Below are 16,445 nucleotides of genomic sequence, written 5' to 3'. Positions count from 1 at the left end.
TACGTATAAAGATTGATACATGAATGAGGTAATCACAAAGAAGAATATCAATTAATTCAAATATAAAAATTTAGGTCTCATTCAATAGTCATTTGATTTTTTATTTCTAAAAATTAAGTCTATTTTTTCCAACTTCTTACCATGATTTGTATATTTTAAAAATTGAATTTTTAGCCAAATTTCAAGTTTCAAAACTACTTCTTTAGATTCCTTTTGTAACTATTTTATTTTTTATTTTTTATTTTCTTAAATTAAGCCTATGGATACCTTCAAATTTTTTCTTTTGTTATCTACTTCTCACCATAGTTTAAAAAACTAAACCAAATTTTGAGAAATAAAAAAGTAGCTTCCAAAAAGTTATTTTTGTTTTTAAAATTTGACTAAAAATTCAATCACTGTACTTAATAAAGATGCAAATCATAGTAAGGATGAAATAGGCTTAATTTAAAAAAAAAAAAACAAAAAACAAATGGTTATCAGATGAGGTCTTGGTTTTTAAAATCTAACTTGATTTTTTAAAACACTGGTGAAGAAAAGATAACAAAACAAGAATTTTAGAGTTAGAATGGATGATTATAGGCTTAGTTTTCAAAAACTAAAAAGAAAAAATCAAATGATTACCGACTTTAGAAATTTAATTTATATACCAATAATAAGTTTCACACGACATTTATCGAAAGAAATTTAGAGAAGAGTGTCACATGATACACCTACTTAAATTAAATAATTAAATTGATTTGATTATTTACTTAAAAATTGATATAATTATTAATTTCGAATTTTAATTATTATAACTTTAAATTTTAAAATTTAAGGTATAAATTGATATTTTTTCCTATAAATTACAATACTCATTAAAGAATTTCCGGATTGGATAGCCAATGTTGTCTCTTTGGACATTTGTCCTAATTTGGTCCCTCTGGCGTTATAGATTTATTGTACCATTTTTTTATTTAACAAAAGAAAAGAAAAGAAAATTCCGCACATTACACTCCGCCGGATCGAACCGAATGAGAACCGGTTCAGCACCAAAACCAAGAAAAAGCCGCTAACGCTGACTCCAATGACCGAATCAGAAGTGAAGTATTTCTTTTTCTTGCTTTTAATTAAACGTCCCTGGTCCATCTCTCTCTCTCTTTCTCTCTCTTTCTCTCTCTCTCTCTCTCTCCTGGAAACTCAAGCTAACAACGTAACTCTCTCTTCCCTTTCTCTTTCCATCAGCATTTGGCATTTGATCGAACAAGAAACCTGTTCGGAGTACGGAGTAGCTTATGGAAGCTAATTACAGAACAACAGCATTGGATCGGTAAGGAGATTGGCGAAAGAGGTAATTCGAATTCATCTTTGACTGACTCTCTCTCATCTATTGTGCTAATGGAACCGCAAGAATATCAGAATTAGGGCTCAAATTGAGGCCTCATTATTTTATACTGTATGTTTCTGTAATCTGCTTGGATGATTCGGTTGAAGCTCAGCTAATTTCTGTAATTCTCCGCTGTTCTTCTATTTTTCTTCTTCTTTTCTCTGATTGGAGCATTTCAGCCATTGGTATGTACTTTGACCACTGCCTGCTCACTAATTTGATTTTCAATCGAACTGGATTTGTTATGTCATTTACAATTTCGATTCCTTTAGAAATAATCGAAGTAGATGATACGGAGGAGGTTGATCCAGAACTCATTTTTGACATTTTTCAGGGGATGAAACTTGTAAATTTGGCTGTCTACATAAAATAACCGCACAATTGGAAGCGATTGTAGCGGAACTGGACAAAATTGAAGGTGCATATTTCTAATTGAATTCTGTATAGTCTTGGTCCTTCGGTTCTTTCTAACTTATTCAACATAGAAATGAATTATCTATTGGGTTTTAATCTTCTACTCGGCTTTCGTAGTGAGTAAAATTGTTCTGTCATTGTTATATGTATCCAGAGGATTGCTTCTTCGGTATATCTTCATATAGCGATACTATTATTTGATTTCTAATTTCTTTTGAAGTTATCTTCTACAACTTTAGTTGAAGTGCGTTTAAAATATTAATGCTTCTTAAATTTTAGCTTGTTGAAGTCAAACTTAACCGTAAAATTTTCTTTTCTCTTCGAGTTTTTTTTTTAATAAAAAAAATCATTCAAAATTTCATTTTTAAAGTGTAACTTTACCGTGCCAAGGCGCTTGGACAAAATCTGCGATATAAACCCATTCGAATAATTTATGTTCTCTCAATAACTGCAGTCGTAGAAACTGGCCTAGAAGATTAATATTATTGAGCTGCTGCTTCTTCTTCTTCTTTTTTAATATTTTCTAATCTTTTTTAATTTTTTATTTTTGGAGTGAGCATAATTTATAAAACTGATTTTAGGATAATAATGAGTTACTAATAGGAAGGAATTTCCACTTCCATCTTTTTTTCTACTAATGATAATGTTTTGTCTACATGAAAATGGAGGAAACATGATCTACCTTCGCAAGTTTGAACTTAAATAGTTGGCTCATGAATTATATTTGTGTTTAAGTCAAGGTTTCTTTACAATGTGTTTCATCGCTGTCAATTTTATCCGAGATTGATTTACAATTTGCGTTGTTTTGATATTACGCCTAAACAAGAAGAAACTCTGCGTTTGTTTCGGCAGCTTGGCTCCAAGCAATTTGGATAATTGCTTTAATGTTCGTTGCATGCGTTGAAAGAATTGAACATGAATTCTCAAGTTAACAGCAGTGGGGATTTCTATGCGGGAAATTTATTGCTTAGAAACGGAAATCTTTATTCAAGTTCGAGACCACCAAGTAATAACAGCTACGCTCAACATGTACGCACATGTAAGTCCACGAATTATCTTTGTAATTATTTCATATAATATTTATATATTCAGTAAATTACAACTTGATGTCTCCAAGTAATAGCTTTTTCTCCCATCTCAATGATTCTATATATATATATATATATATTCATACACACACACTTGGAGAAATCTTGATTGCTTATGCTTCGATATAAAGAACTGCTCCAGGATAGCGTCAGTCACATAAGATGATGTCAAAGAAAATGGTGATTTTGTTCGTTATTTTAGACAGACTTACTCTCATCCTTTTCCATAACCATATGAAAGTTTTACACTGTAATTGGCTGAAACGTTGCTTTGGTGGTCTTGGTTTTTTATTTCACAATTGATGAGCGATGAAAATGTGTTCTGTGAATCTTCCAGATGGACTCCCAATGTTTCAACCCAACTACAACTTGAATCCAGTATCGATGACACAAACAAACCAAATGTCGATTTTTACCAACTCAGTCCATACAACACCACCAGTCTCATCGCATCTGGAAAGTTTTGCATATAATCAGGTCTCCACATCATCTTTTCTAGTAAGAGATGAGAGTTCAAGTTTCAGAAAGGATGGCGAGGACGACTTCATCAGAATGTTTCAATATGAATCACCTCGTCAACGCTGTGACGAACTTCTACAAAGCATTGTGGAATCATCATGTGTTGGCAATTCTACTCCATTCAAGGGAACGAAAGACTTTGAGAAGCAGAGAGATCTAGAAATTGATCTCAACAGGACACCAGAGCAGAGACCACCAAAAAGAAGACAGCATACTCCCATGATATTCTCAGGAGAAAGGTTTACTGATTTACTTAATCTTCCTTTGGATGAAAGTTTAAGCCTTTGCGAGGAAACACAGGAGAATTTTGTCACAGTTCCCTTAGATGAAGCAACTCAGAAACGACATGATGAACTCTTGAAAGATCTCACAGATACATTATCTGCAGCCATTTCTGAACCACCAACGAAGGAAGTGGAGAAGGGCAGCGATCAAATAATTGATCTTAACAAGACACCAGAGCAGAAGACACCTAAGCGAAGAAAACATAGGCCCAAGGTTATAAAGGAAGGAAAACCCAAAAAGTCTCCTAAGCCTGTGACTCCGAAGATTTCCAAGGACACCCCATCAGGAAAGAGAAAGTATGTACGGAGGAAGAACATCAAAGAAGCTGCTACTCCACCTGCGAATATTGTGGAGATTAAAGATTCGAACACTGCAACAAAAACAAAATCCTGCCGGAGAGTAATACATTTTGAGATGGAAAAAACTGGAGATGAGGAGCAGGAAAAGAAGCAAAATGAGAAGGATATGCCAGAAGAAAACATGGAGAACTTTTGCTTCATGACGAGACCGAACATTCCAGACTTCTGCACTCAAAGTAATGGTGTCTATGGAACAAGTCAAGATGTTCATGACGGTCCTCGGCTAAGACCAATGGTGGCAGAAAATGTTCGACCAACAATACAAAGTAACCCTACTCATATGAATCACATGACGACCTCTCCCATATTGCAATCTGAAAGGGAGGCAGCTGAAGCCCCATTAAACAAACCAGGGTACAACAAAGCAGAAAATTGGCTCAATGTTCTTAGAATTTTACATCAGGGAAACGCAAATCAATATCAAACTGGATTCAGCAATGGATACACACCTGTTCAGCAAAACATCCATGCAGAAGATATGGAGCAATATGCGAATCAAGCTAAAAGGAATACTTATTATAAGGAGCTGACCGGGATCAACTCTGGATATTGCCAACCAGTCCCAACTCATCTGTCCAATATCAATGTAGCAAGGGGCTCAAAGAGAGGGCGCCCCCCACTCACCACGCATCCAACACAGTCGTGCTCGATTACTACACTGGACTCTTCAGTGTCATCTCAAGAGGTGCTTCAAACGGGTGAGTTCCAGAGACAAGGCAGCAATATAAACGTAGGATCCTTAGAAATTCCTGGGAAGAAATTTGAGTCTGGGCTTTATGCAACCCTCCATAAAAGATATCGTACTATCCAATCAAATGAGGGTTGCTCAAGCCATCTGAATACAATAGGTTGCAATCCTACCAATCCTGTTGGTTTTACTGCAGAAATGAAGCAGGCCATGCTCAATGGTCATCATATTAGAAGTAACCAAATCACAGCGAAAGAAATTATTGGTGACAGACATATTCACTCAGTGGTTCATGAAAACAATTTTCAAAGGCGACAAGTCTCACACAATCTGCATCCAGCAATAGATAGAACATGTGTTACGTCCGGGTTGAATAAGGTTACCAGCTATCGCTCATTTCCACATCCGAAAGCTTCAGAACAAGGGTATGCATACAGACAATCTGATAATAGTATTCTGACAGTAAAGCAAGCTTGCCAACCCATGATATCAGGATCGCTAGCAACAAATGAAGTACACAAACAAGGCTACTCATTTGGCTTTCAGAAATTCCCTGCTAAGACGACAGGTAAGTATATTTGATTCTTCAGATGAGGAATTCAAACTTTTCGTGAAGGTACTAAGTTACTAACTACAACCTCTTGGCATTGGTGTAGGTCTGCTAGAAAATGAGATTCTACGCAAAATGAAGAGTCTCAGTCTTAATGACGATGAAGGAAGCATCAGGACGGAGCAAAATGCTATTGTTCCATATAAAGGAAATGGTGCAGTAGTTCCATATGCAGAGTCTGAATATTCAAGGAAACGAAAGGCACGACCTAGAGTCGACCTTGACCCAGAGACGGAGAGGATATGGAATTTATTAATGGGTAAGGAAGGAAGTGAGGGCATTGAAAGTCATGAGAAAGGCAAGGAGAAATGGTGGGAAGAGGAACGGAAAGTTTTCCGTGGTCGGGCTGATTCATTCATTGCAAGGATGCATCTCGTGCAAGGTTCATTTCTTATATCTTCCTATCAGATTGCTTGAATCTTGGAAGGGAATAACACTGAGTTTCCTGACTTGAAATTTCTATTGATTAAAATGTCAGATAAAAAAGCCAAAACGAACATTGCAGTAATGATTCTCAAATTAATAGTTCAAAAGTCCCTTCTTTTTTCCCCTTAAAAACAGAAATGGCAGTTCTAATTAAAGAGGCAAAAACCAAGATGGTTTCATTAGTTCTTTTCTTGATTTTTAATCACATGACTTGAAATTAAAAGTTTTATTTGATTAATATATGAACAGGAATCAAATTTCCTTAAAATATTAATTTTATTAGAATTTATTTGTGTATATATTTTTAATTAAATTTCTAATTCTCTTGTATAATTAAATAGGATGGAAAATGAGCATTTTGAAATGACTGGAAAATTGTTTAATGTGCATGTGCCGGGAATTAAACCTATTAATTCAGTTTAAATCTACTTTCTTTTTAGTTTAATATATGTGACGTGGATTCAAACCTCTGACCCTTTGGTCAAATGTAAACGCTTAAACCAATCAAGTGAATTGGCATTTTAGTTATGATATTTTAGAAAAAAATAATGTAGTTGAATCTACCATATAAAACCTTGAGCAGCCAAAATATTTCAGTTCCATGTTAACACGCTCTTTTCATTATCAGAGTTGAAAGAGAACTATTCTCTCGGAATATTTGTGGTGTATATATAACAAAATTCTCTTGTGCTCTTACCAGGAGATAGAAGATTCTCACGATGGAAAGGATCAGTTGTTGACTCAGTTATAGGGGTTTTTCTTACTCAGAATGTTTCAGATCATCTTTCAAGGTAGACTTATCATTTCGGTTACAACTCTAGATCAAGATTATCTTTGAAGCAAAATTATAAACAAGCGGATCACATTTTCCATTTCTTTTTTTACAGCTCTGCCTTCATGTCTCTAGCAGCACGATTTCCCGTAAAATCCACTAGAAACTTCAGAACTCAGGGTGAAGTTGAAACGAGCATAGTGGCCAACGAGTCAGCAGCTTGTGTATTGTATCCTGCAGATTCTATAAGATGGCATGCTCAGGAACTATCCACGCCAAGGTTTGAGATGCCACAGACTTCAATAAACCATCAAAATGATGGAGTAAATTCAGGGACGGAAAAAAATTTCACAGAGCTAGGTGGTCAAATTGTGGAGGAAGAAGTCATATCCTCACAAGATTCCTTCGACTCCACAATTACACAGGGTACTGCAGGGGGCAGATCATGCTCTGGATCCAACTCAGAGGCAGAAGAACCCATCGTAAGTTACAATTCTAGCAGCACCCATTATTCAAATTTCACAGATATCAAACAAATGGAGACGACCACCACGATTAAAAAATCCTTCAGTGACTTGAATGGAAGTTCAGTTATTTATGAAGTCTCGAAACATAAACAAGATTCACTAACATCAGAATGGAATGAGATTGACGATCTTAGCGGCCATTCCTTAATTAATTTCCTTGTAAATATTGAAAACCAACAAAAGCAAGTGCCAGATGCTCCTTCAAACAATCAGTTGCGCATGACCCCCAACTGTGGGGTAGTGGAGGTTGAAGGCCATGAAGCATTCAGTGAAGAGAGCATATCTTCAGGGCCGTCAACAGTATCTGGATGTTCTACAGAAAAGAATATGGCTCGTCATAGCTTAAACATTGGGGATCTTGACCGAAGATCGGATAAAACCAGTGCTGAAAAGAATGAAGCAAGATCACAAGAAACAACCAGGATGGAGCATAGCGAGTCTGTCAGTGAGCACTCAGTGGACCTGCAGGGTAATGGTATCCAATTGAGATCTCACTGTGAATATAATCTTGATGAAAATTATGTACCATGTGAGAGGAACAATAGTTCCCCATTAGAAAGTGCGTCAGTTTCCAATCCTCCCGCAGAACTAGATACACCAGCCAATAAAAGTGCCCTCTCAAATGTCGTTCATGTGCATGCCCACACAGAAAAGTTGCTGCCTGGGAAGGGCAATATAATAAACTTTTCAAATAATGAGGCCCATTCTCTATCTCAGGCAGATAATGAGGGAAATATTAGCCCTTCAAAGGCAAAAAGAAGAAAGGTCACTAGTGAGAAAAAGAGTGCAATTGATTGGGATAGTTTGAGAAAGGAAGTGGAAGCCAATGGACAAATAAAAGAAAAAGGCAAGGATGCCATGGATTCAATAGACTATGAAGCAATGAGACTAGCCGACGTTCACGAAATTTCTAATGCTATCAAGGAACGAGGAATGAACAACATGCTAGCTGAACGAATTAAGGTAGGTGCAAGCAATTGAAGTCTTTAAGGCCCACTTTTACTTAAACAAGCAATTATACCAGCCATTAACGACTACTCTTTCCATCACAAAATAATGTTGCAGGAGTTTTTGGATCGTCTGGTAACAGATCATGGGAGCATTGATCTTGAATGGTTAAGAGATGTTCCCCCGGACAAAGCAAAGTACGGATATTAATTTTGTCTTTTCTAATCAAAACTAGCTTCTTTAGCAGATTTGTTAGTTTGATTTATATTTATATAGTATTAAAAAAAAATGTAAAATGCTGCAGGGATTATCTACTGAGCGTACGAGGATTGGGTTTGAAAAGTGTGGAGTGTGTTCGTCTATTAACACTTCATCATCTTGCTTTCCCTGTATGATTTCTCACAGATGGCCAATCATTTATTTAAAAGCTTAATAGAGAGACTTCTAATATCATCTTAAATTGGCTTCTACCTAGGTTGACACAAATGTTGGAAGAATAGCTGTCCGGCTAGGATGGGTCCCTCTCCAACCGTTACCCGAGTCACTTCAATTACACCTTCTAGAACTGTAAGTAACACTGGACTGATGAATGGTCAGTTTTCGGTTGTCGGAGACTTCTAACCTCCAATCTTTCTAGGTATCCAGTGCTGGAGTCCATTCAAAAATATTTATGGCCAAGATTATGCAAACTCAATCAACGAACACTGTAACCTCTTGATACATTCATTCATTATTCATGTTTGATGACCAAAAGATAATTGAAATAAATTTCTTCTGAATTCAATTAAGATTATAACTGACCATGTGTCTATTACACAGGTATGAACTACACTACCAGTTGATCACATTTGGAAAGGTGAGTCATAGCACCCAATTCTTCAGTATATCATTGTCGTTATGATTTGTCTTTCTAAAGTACAAAAAGGGGATATGCCTAATGGAAGTGATCTGAAATTGTGACATCAGGTATTCTGCACAAAGAGCAAGCCAAATTGTAATGCATGTCCTATGAGAGGAGAGTGCAAACACTTCGCAAGTGCTTTTGCAAGGTTTGTCAAGTTCTTTCAAATTGCTCATATTGATCATCCTGTCTATACTGACCATAGGAAACTGAATTTCATATAGAACTACAAACTAGTCTAGGTATATTAACAGAAACTAGTATCACATAATATCAAAGAGAACAGGATAAAGGCAAGAGGAACTTCTTTTATAGCATGGAAGTTCAAATGCAAGAAATTCTGTTCATAAATGTTGTCCACTTGTTTGTCTATAGGCTTGCCTTTTCAACTCTCAACTAACACATGAACTGTATTTAGTGCAGTGCCCGACTTGCTCTGCCAGCACCAGATGAAAAGGGCATTGTGACTTCAACCAATCCCATCGCCACAGAGAAGCAGCCACCTATAGTCACGAGTCACTTGCCAATTCTTCCTCCTGAAGGATGCACGTACACAGAAAATACTTTGAGCACAAGCAAGTGTGAGCCAATAGTTGAAGTACCAGCGACACCAGAACCCGAGCCCAATGAGATAACTGAAAGTGATATTGAAGATGCGTTTTATGAGGATCCTGATGAAATTCCTACCATCAAACTCAGCCTGGAAGAGTTCAAAACAACTTTGCAAAACTACATCCCAGAAGGTGACATGTCCAAAGCTTTAGTTGCCTTGAACCCGGAAGCTGCCTATATCCCGATGCCAAAATTGAAGAATGTGAGCAGGTTACGGACAGAGCATCAAGTGTAAGTTTTTTTTTTTTTTTTTGGTTCATTTTTTTAATATAAAGCAAGACAGAATGAATTAAAAATAATAATAATAATAATAAAGCAACTTTAATAGAACACTAGGATCATAACAAAATAACCCACTTTGCAATTTTACGGGGTATTTGGTTAGAAAGAAATAATAGAATCTTTTATAGGGAGGAGAGGTTTTGAGACGAGACTTGGGAGAACATTAGAATTAATACCTCGTTGTGGGCTTCGTTTCCTAACTTTTTTATAGTTATGCGTTAGGCTTGATTCTTTTGAGTTGGAGTCGCTTATCGTAGTTAATGGGCTCCACTTGTTGGATTGTTTTTTCGTATGCGTTTGTTTGTTCATTCATTCTTTCATTTTTATCAGAGGAATCTCGGTTTCTCATTGGAAAAAAATAAATAAATAAATTCTAAGTAACCAAACTATGTAATGCACTCCATAACTCACGTCTTTATCTAAATGCAGGTATGAACTTCCAGATTCACATCCTCTCTTAAGAGAGGTAACATTTCCATTTTAGTTTGATACAAGTACACATAACGCACTATCGTTGAATTTATAATAACAATTAGTTATTTAAACATACAGATGGATAGACGAGAACCTGATGACCCAAGCCCATATCTTCTTGCGATATGGACTCCAGGTAAGCAGCAGTCAATCTGTTCTATAAACCAATGATTTTCTGTTCCTTTTATCTGCCTCCTCCCGCCTTTTCCCTTTTCCATCGTGGTAACCTAGTGAGACGGTGAACCATCAAAATTTTTCATTGTTCATGGAAACTAACTGTTTTAAGTAGAAAATGAGAGAACTATTATCATTAATAAACTATTTAAAATTTTCCATAAAACTCCAGGTGAAACAGCAGACTCAATTCAACCGCCCGAACAAAGTTGTGGATCTCAAGACCCGAACAGGCTCTGCAATGAGGAAACATGTTTCACGTGCAATAGCAGAAGAGAAGCGAATTCACAAACAGTCAGAGGAACGTTACTGGTAAAGTTTAAAAAAACACTAACTTGAATTCAATACAATGAGAGGCTTAGTCCCTTAAACTTTTTACATCTCTCCATTGCAAAATTATAGGTACCTTGTAGAACTGCAATGCGAGGGAGTTTTCCACTCAATGGAACATATTTTCAAGTAAACGAGGTAAGTCTGCCTAACACCTATCATTATTGGGAGAGAAATAGGCAGTCATTAGAAAACCAATAACGTTTTCAAGTTTTATAAGCTTTAATGCTCTCTTTTTTGCTTTCTAGAAAGAGGGGAAAAAATCTTTAATGCTCTGTTTGTTTCCCCCAGAATGACTGATTTAATATGAAATCTTTGCATTTTACCCTTATAATTTAAAATATTAATAAATAAATCAATCAATCAATGATGATTTCAATTCATAATGTTTTATTTGATAACTATTTCACTTTTTCGTTTGCTATTTAATTTGAAACTGTAATTTATTTTCTGTTTTTAAAAAACATAAACCAACAGTTTTGATAACTAACTTTAGTTTCCTTTTCTTTTCTTTTTTTTTTTTTTCCTTAAAAAAATACATGAAAGGAGAAACATCAGAAAAAGGAAAACAAATGTGGATGTAGAAAAGTAAAAGTTTAGAGAGAGATAAACTGTTTAAAGAGAAAAGTTAAGAGAGAATAATCATAGAGAGAGAACTATAAAAAGAGAACATTAGTTAAAGAGAATGAAATGTTAGAGAGAGAAAAGTTAAAATCGGAGCATGAGTTTGAGAAAAATAATGAAATATTAGAGAGACAAACATAAAAAAGCAATAGAATTTTGGGTAAAGAATATTAATCAAGAGTTTTTTCTTAAAAAAAAAAAGAAACAAAAAGAAATAAAAAATTTCAAAAGGATTAATACTCATAAGTCCTGGCTGCCTCGATGGAGGATAGAATATAAAAGAGTATTAATTAGAGCAAGAGAGAGAAAAGTTGTATGTATTAAGAAAAAGAAATCGTAGAGTGAAAAGTTAAAAAGTGAGGTATATGTTTAATAGAGAATATTAGTTAACGAATGACAGAAAAAATCTTACGAGAGAGAGAGAGAGAGAGAGAGAAATTATAGAGAAGTAATTAAATTTTAGAGATAAACATTAGAGGGCAAAAAGAAAATTGAAAGTAAAGTTAGAGAGTAAAGATACCTTAAAAAAGGAAGATAAATTAGAAAGCATACGAAGTTTTAGAGGGATTTTATTGGAAAAACGTTTAAGAAAAATACTAAAATTATAGAGAGAGAAAAATGCGAGCTATGGAAGAGAGTGAAATAAAAGTAAAAGGCAGATACAAAATTTTATAGAAAATTAATTTTTATGGGGGTGAATTAGATGAGAAAATTTAGAGATATATTCATTGTTAGAGAGAGACCAAGTTACAGTGAAATTTTAAAAGGAAAAGGTACGTAAAAAATTATTAAAATTTTACAGAGAGAAATGAGACAGTTGTATTAGAATTGAAATAGAAATAAAAGTAATAAAGAAATAAAAAAAGATTTAGAGGTGAAAAAATTAGCTTCCAGAGAGAATTTCTTGAGTAGGAAAAATGTAGAGAGAAAAGCTAGAAAAAAAAAATACTTGAGAGATCCATCAAGAGGAAGAAAAAGAGTGTAGAAGAATAAACAAGGTTTTGAAAAATAAAAAAGCTGTTTTTTGGAAAAGGAAAATTACTCGCGATTTCAAAAATATTTTTGAAAAACTGAAAGCAAATTACATAATTAGTTATGAAATATCTCTAAACAACTTTATAATTTTGAAGAAAAAAATAGAAAACAAAAAAATGAAATAATTATCAAACAACACTAAGATAAAATATTTCTAATTTCTAAAAAATCATTATTAATGAAAAAAAAAGAAAAAGGAAAAGGAAAAGACTTTTTTTCTAAAGAAGAAAAGAGAAACGGTTTTTAACCTCAGGATAACATGATAGTTACTGCATATTTAATCTTTTTAACTTTTTTCTTCAAAATCACAGATGTTTGCAGATCATGAATCTAGTATAAATCCTATTGATGTTCCAAGAAATTGGCTATGGAACTTACCTAGACGAACAGTCTACTTCGGAACATCAGTATCAACAATATTCAAAGGTAAGAATGCACAATGATCAAATGATTATAATTTAAAACCCCCAGGTCAAATAATGAAAATTACTTATGTATGAATTTCATGCAACTAGGCCTTGTAACGGAGGAGATTCAACAATGCTTTTGGAGAGGTATGTATTTCCTTCATTTACCAAATTTTCTTGCATAGGGTTCTACGTTGCGGTCGCCAAAATTTTTTAACCCAGTGAGATATTAAAACAGAAAATCCACCAAAGTAACTGGGCCCTTTAACTTAATATAAAAGCTGTGTGCAATACGTCCCCAATATAGACCGTTAACTAGCAAAATTTTATCACCATACCCATGCATTGGCCTGAAATAATCTATATTTGCTCTGCATTTCATTTAAATTTTTTTGAAAATTGTACATGTTTTCTCAAAATTTACAAAGTAGGTTTTAAAATTTTAGTTTTCAAAACTTGGCTTAATGAAACACCCCTGAAATGGGCACAGCTTCAATCATTCGTGATGATACAGCCATTTATTCAAAATTTAAAATTTGAATTTATAATGTTTATTTATTTTCATACATTTTAAAATTAGTAATTGTAAACAACCGCAAGACTTGGTTCACAAAAAAGTTTACAGACAGATTGCAATTGTCACCGATAATTCTTTCCTTTTCCCTTTTTAGGTCAATATTTTTACCCAAAAAATAGGTTGGTATATACTATTAAAATAAAAATAAGTATTTGTTAACTTTATTTCTAAACAGAAAATTTGGTCGTCATTTGCGTAGATATTATATACCCATGATTTCGATCTACATCTAGTCCTTTATTATACAATACTATAAGAACTATTTGACAAAAATGTGTTTTTACTCATTTCGACCTAATTATTTTAGCTCCTGTTTTTTTTTTTTTTTTTTTGATGAAAAATGAACATTTTTTTTCCTTTCGTGTATATTATATAGCATGTAACTTGTATATATATTTTTCACTCGAGCTTTGGCCAAGATACTTTCCCATTGCGATTATCAACAAGGTCGATTTTGGTAAGCCTTGCCCCCTCCCACTTCATTTTGACATTTTCTAAATCTTATTTTACAATTTTTTTAAAATGGGTTACACCTTTTGTTTAGTTTCACTTTCAGTTTTCAAAATTTAAATAAACTTTAAAACAAAAAACGAAAAGAGAATCTTAAAGATTAACACTTCTAGCTTTGATTTTTTCATTTTATAAAAAGAAATAGTTTGGTAAAAACTCTTACCAACGTTTTGTATAGTTTGCACTCTTTTGTTAAAAATTTTTAGCTTTCTCGAAAAAAGTGTTTTTAGTTTCAAAATATCAAGCTATGATTTAAATGTTGATTTTAAAAATATATCATGTTATCAAAAGGTAACAAAACTAATCATAAATTTTTTTATAAGAAAATCAAAATAACAATTAATAATTCTACTTACAACTCTAACTCATAAAACATATGGAAATTTCAATTATTTTGTTTCAAAAATTACTTTCAAGTAAATTTATATACATACATTATATATATATAATGTATGTATATCATTGAAATAATTTATTAAAATTAAAAAATCATATTAAAAATTTTCTTTATAAAAACTATCATGTCATGATTTACTAATATTTCTGTCTATTCATGATTCAAGTTTCAACAAAGATGGCTTGACATGAATGTGTACACGTGGAAACTTTAAATACAATGATAGTATAAAAAATTTTCTATACTACTATTTATTGTGGAATATTTATTGCTTTCTACATAAAGAGCTTTAAGAATTATGTGAGATCCACACATTAAATATTTATTAAATAAATAATTCTTTAGAAAATATTAAGAAATAGATTAAGAAAATCATTCTTCAATAAATCAGTTTACAAAACTGTTTTAAGAAAATAAATTATAAAAAAACACACCCAACCAGTTCCACAAACAGTTCTGATTTCCACCCCTGATAGCTTTGCTTTAGCCACCATGCTTGATGGTCTTTTAAAATTATGCAGAAAACCCCATCTTTTGTATATATGTACAAAGACAAACATTTCTTCATTTAGTTCATTTTAATTTTAGAGAAACGTAATTAAGGTGAAACATATACATTACCTTACCTCAATTCAAGCTTACTGTACAAAAGGATGCTATCAATGTTTCACCAGGCTTAAGCTTCCAATCCACCCTGATTTTAACAATATTATCTAAAACATACCGCAAACTTCCACGAAGAATCTATAGAGAGCCAACTATTAATATATACATATATAAAAAATAATAAAATAGATTAACTAGTTTTTATTTTAGTAACTAAGACCAATTAACCTTATAATCAACAAGGTTAACTTCCCCGAAATAAAGAGCTTTAATTTTTGTTTTTATTTTTTCTATGATGCAAATTAAATCTGCTTCAAAGTAAATGGGAGGCTTGAACGGTATTCACAGATACCGTCGGAAAGACCCGCTGAAGCATGTCAACAAAATTTAATGGGGATTTTTTATCCCTTTTTTTTTTCTTTTTGGACTTAGAAAACATATATTAACTCTTTTATGGTTCAATTTTTTTTTATAAAAAAAGTAAATTTTGATAGAAAATAAATAATAAATAAAAACTAGTAGTTATGACCGTTTCTTTTTTTTTTTTTTAATTTTGAGAATTCTTTGATATAACAAAAGAGGCCAAGGTCTACCTTGTAAAGATGATCTTTACCAAGCATGTTGTTTGGTGTAATCTTATTTACGGGTCCAAATAACTTCCAGTAAATATGGTAGATAAATGGTCGATGCTGCTGTGGGAAGGTCACCAAAAATTGAAAAATGATAAAACTCTCCTAAATAGTCCTAGAACTATGTACAAGAGTTTCATTAAACCATAAGAATTAAATTTCTAACTTTTAAACTATAGACTATTTAAAAAATTTCATCAAACCATTGTAGCGAAATTTTTTTTTTTAATTTTATCCAAACTATAGAGGTTAAAATTGTAACTCTTGATAACTATAAGAATGGTCCCTGCCAATATTTCTTCGCAATTTGGAGATGATTTGTTAGGATTGTTTTCAGAGATATATTAGTAATTATTATTTATCAAGCTACTGGATTTTGCTGTCTCTCTCGAATCCTCAATAACCTATGACAAGGAATAAAGTGAAGGGTTCATATGTGCATAGAGAGAACTAAGCCTGTCAAACACAGTAATCTTAGTACTTTTTATTTCTTATTATTAACAATTTTGATAGAGCATTGACTTCATTATCCTTCAAATTACTCTTGCCTACCAAATTGGTGTTAAGAAACTTGAGCTAGTTAAAAGTACAAGGTTGAGACGACAAGAACAAGCTATGTTTCAGTGAGAGGAAATACGAATAGGAGAAAGTTTGAAATAGAAGGTCAAGCTAAGCCGGTATGTAATTCAAAGGAGGTAGAATTATGAGAGGAAAGGATCCGAGAAGTTAAGAGTGAGACCATATGGATTCAAAAGGACACACAAATGTTGCAAGGAAGAGAACAAAAGATTGGAATTCAAAAATCTTCACTAGGTCTGAGTTGGGAAAAGATCTGGCACTCTGATATAAGGGATTTTCACCAATTGAGCATGTACTAGGAATCTATAT

At 33.3% G+C, this 16,445-nt stretch overlaps 1 protein-coding gene and 1 long non-coding RNA gene across 17 annotated transcripts in view; one reads left to right on the top strand and one right to left on the bottom strand.

The window, feature by feature from the left end:
• The first annotated feature begins 1,114 nt into the window (after window positions 1-1,114).
• The window catches only part of LOC120082109 (transcriptional activator DEMETER-like), a 16,820-nt gene continuing 1,489 nt past the window's right edge, over window positions 1,115-16,445 (top strand). The window contains exons 1-20 of one of the 4 annotated variants that reach the window (XM_039037339.1): window positions 1,116-1,306; window positions 1,698-1,781; window positions 2,630-2,816; window positions 3,203-5,284; window positions 5,373-5,708; window positions 6,453-6,543; window positions 6,640-8,014; window positions 8,117-8,196; window positions 8,304-8,388; window positions 8,475-8,566; window positions 8,637-8,705; window positions 8,819-8,855; window positions 8,966-9,048; window positions 9,324-9,743; window positions 10,224-10,260; window positions 10,347-10,404; window positions 10,615-10,754; window positions 10,845-10,910; window positions 12,743-12,857; window positions 12,947-12,985. In XM_039037339.1, the coding sequence (XP_038893267.1) occupies window positions 2,693-2,816; window positions 3,203-5,284; window positions 5,373-5,708; window positions 6,453-6,543; window positions 6,640-8,014; window positions 8,117-8,196; window positions 8,304-8,388; window positions 8,475-8,566; window positions 8,637-8,705; window positions 8,819-8,855; window positions 8,966-9,048; window positions 9,324-9,743; window positions 10,224-10,260; window positions 10,347-10,404; window positions 10,615-10,754; window positions 10,845-10,910; window positions 12,743-12,857; window positions 12,947-12,985 (5,329 nt within the window). In that variant the 5' untranslated portion in view covers window positions 1,116-1,306; window positions 1,698-1,781; window positions 2,630-2,692. Of the gene's footprint in view, window positions 1,328-1,697; window positions 1,782-2,629; window positions 2,817-3,202; window positions 5,285-5,372; window positions 5,709-6,452; window positions 6,544-6,639; window positions 8,015-8,116; window positions 8,197-8,303; window positions 8,389-8,474; window positions 8,567-8,636; window positions 8,706-8,818; window positions 8,856-8,965; window positions 9,049-9,318; window positions 9,744-10,223; window positions 10,261-10,346; window positions 10,405-10,607; window positions 10,755-10,844; window positions 10,911-12,742; window positions 12,858-12,946; window positions 12,986-16,445 lie in introns of those variants that run through there. The other 3 variants (XM_039037340.1, XM_039037338.1, XM_039037341.1) reach the window with 3 other exon arrangements.
• The window catches only part of LOC120082110, a 9,856-nt gene continuing 6,397 nt past the window's right edge, over window positions 12,987-16,445 (bottom strand). For 9 of the 13 annotated variants that reach the window (XR_005483049.1, XR_005483050.1, XR_005483051.1 and 6 more), the window contains one exon: window positions 12,987-15,620. This is a non-coding gene — a long non-coding RNA (uncharacterized LOC120082110). The remainder of the gene's footprint in view (window positions 15,621-16,445) is intronic. The other 4 variants (XR_005483054.1, XR_005483057.1, XR_005483046.1 and 1 more) reach the window with 4 other exon arrangements.

The sequence above is a fragment of the Benincasa hispida genome, chromosome 7, assembly GCF_009727055.1.
Source record: "Benincasa hispida cultivar B227 chromosome 7, ASM972705v1, whole genome shotgun sequence".
NCBI classification, from domain to species: Eukaryota; Viridiplantae; Streptophyta; class Magnoliopsida; order Cucurbitales; family Cucurbitaceae; genus Benincasa; species Benincasa hispida.
The sequence above is the reverse complement of the archived record's forward strand: the minus strand, read 5'-3'. Positions and strand labels throughout refer to the sequence as shown.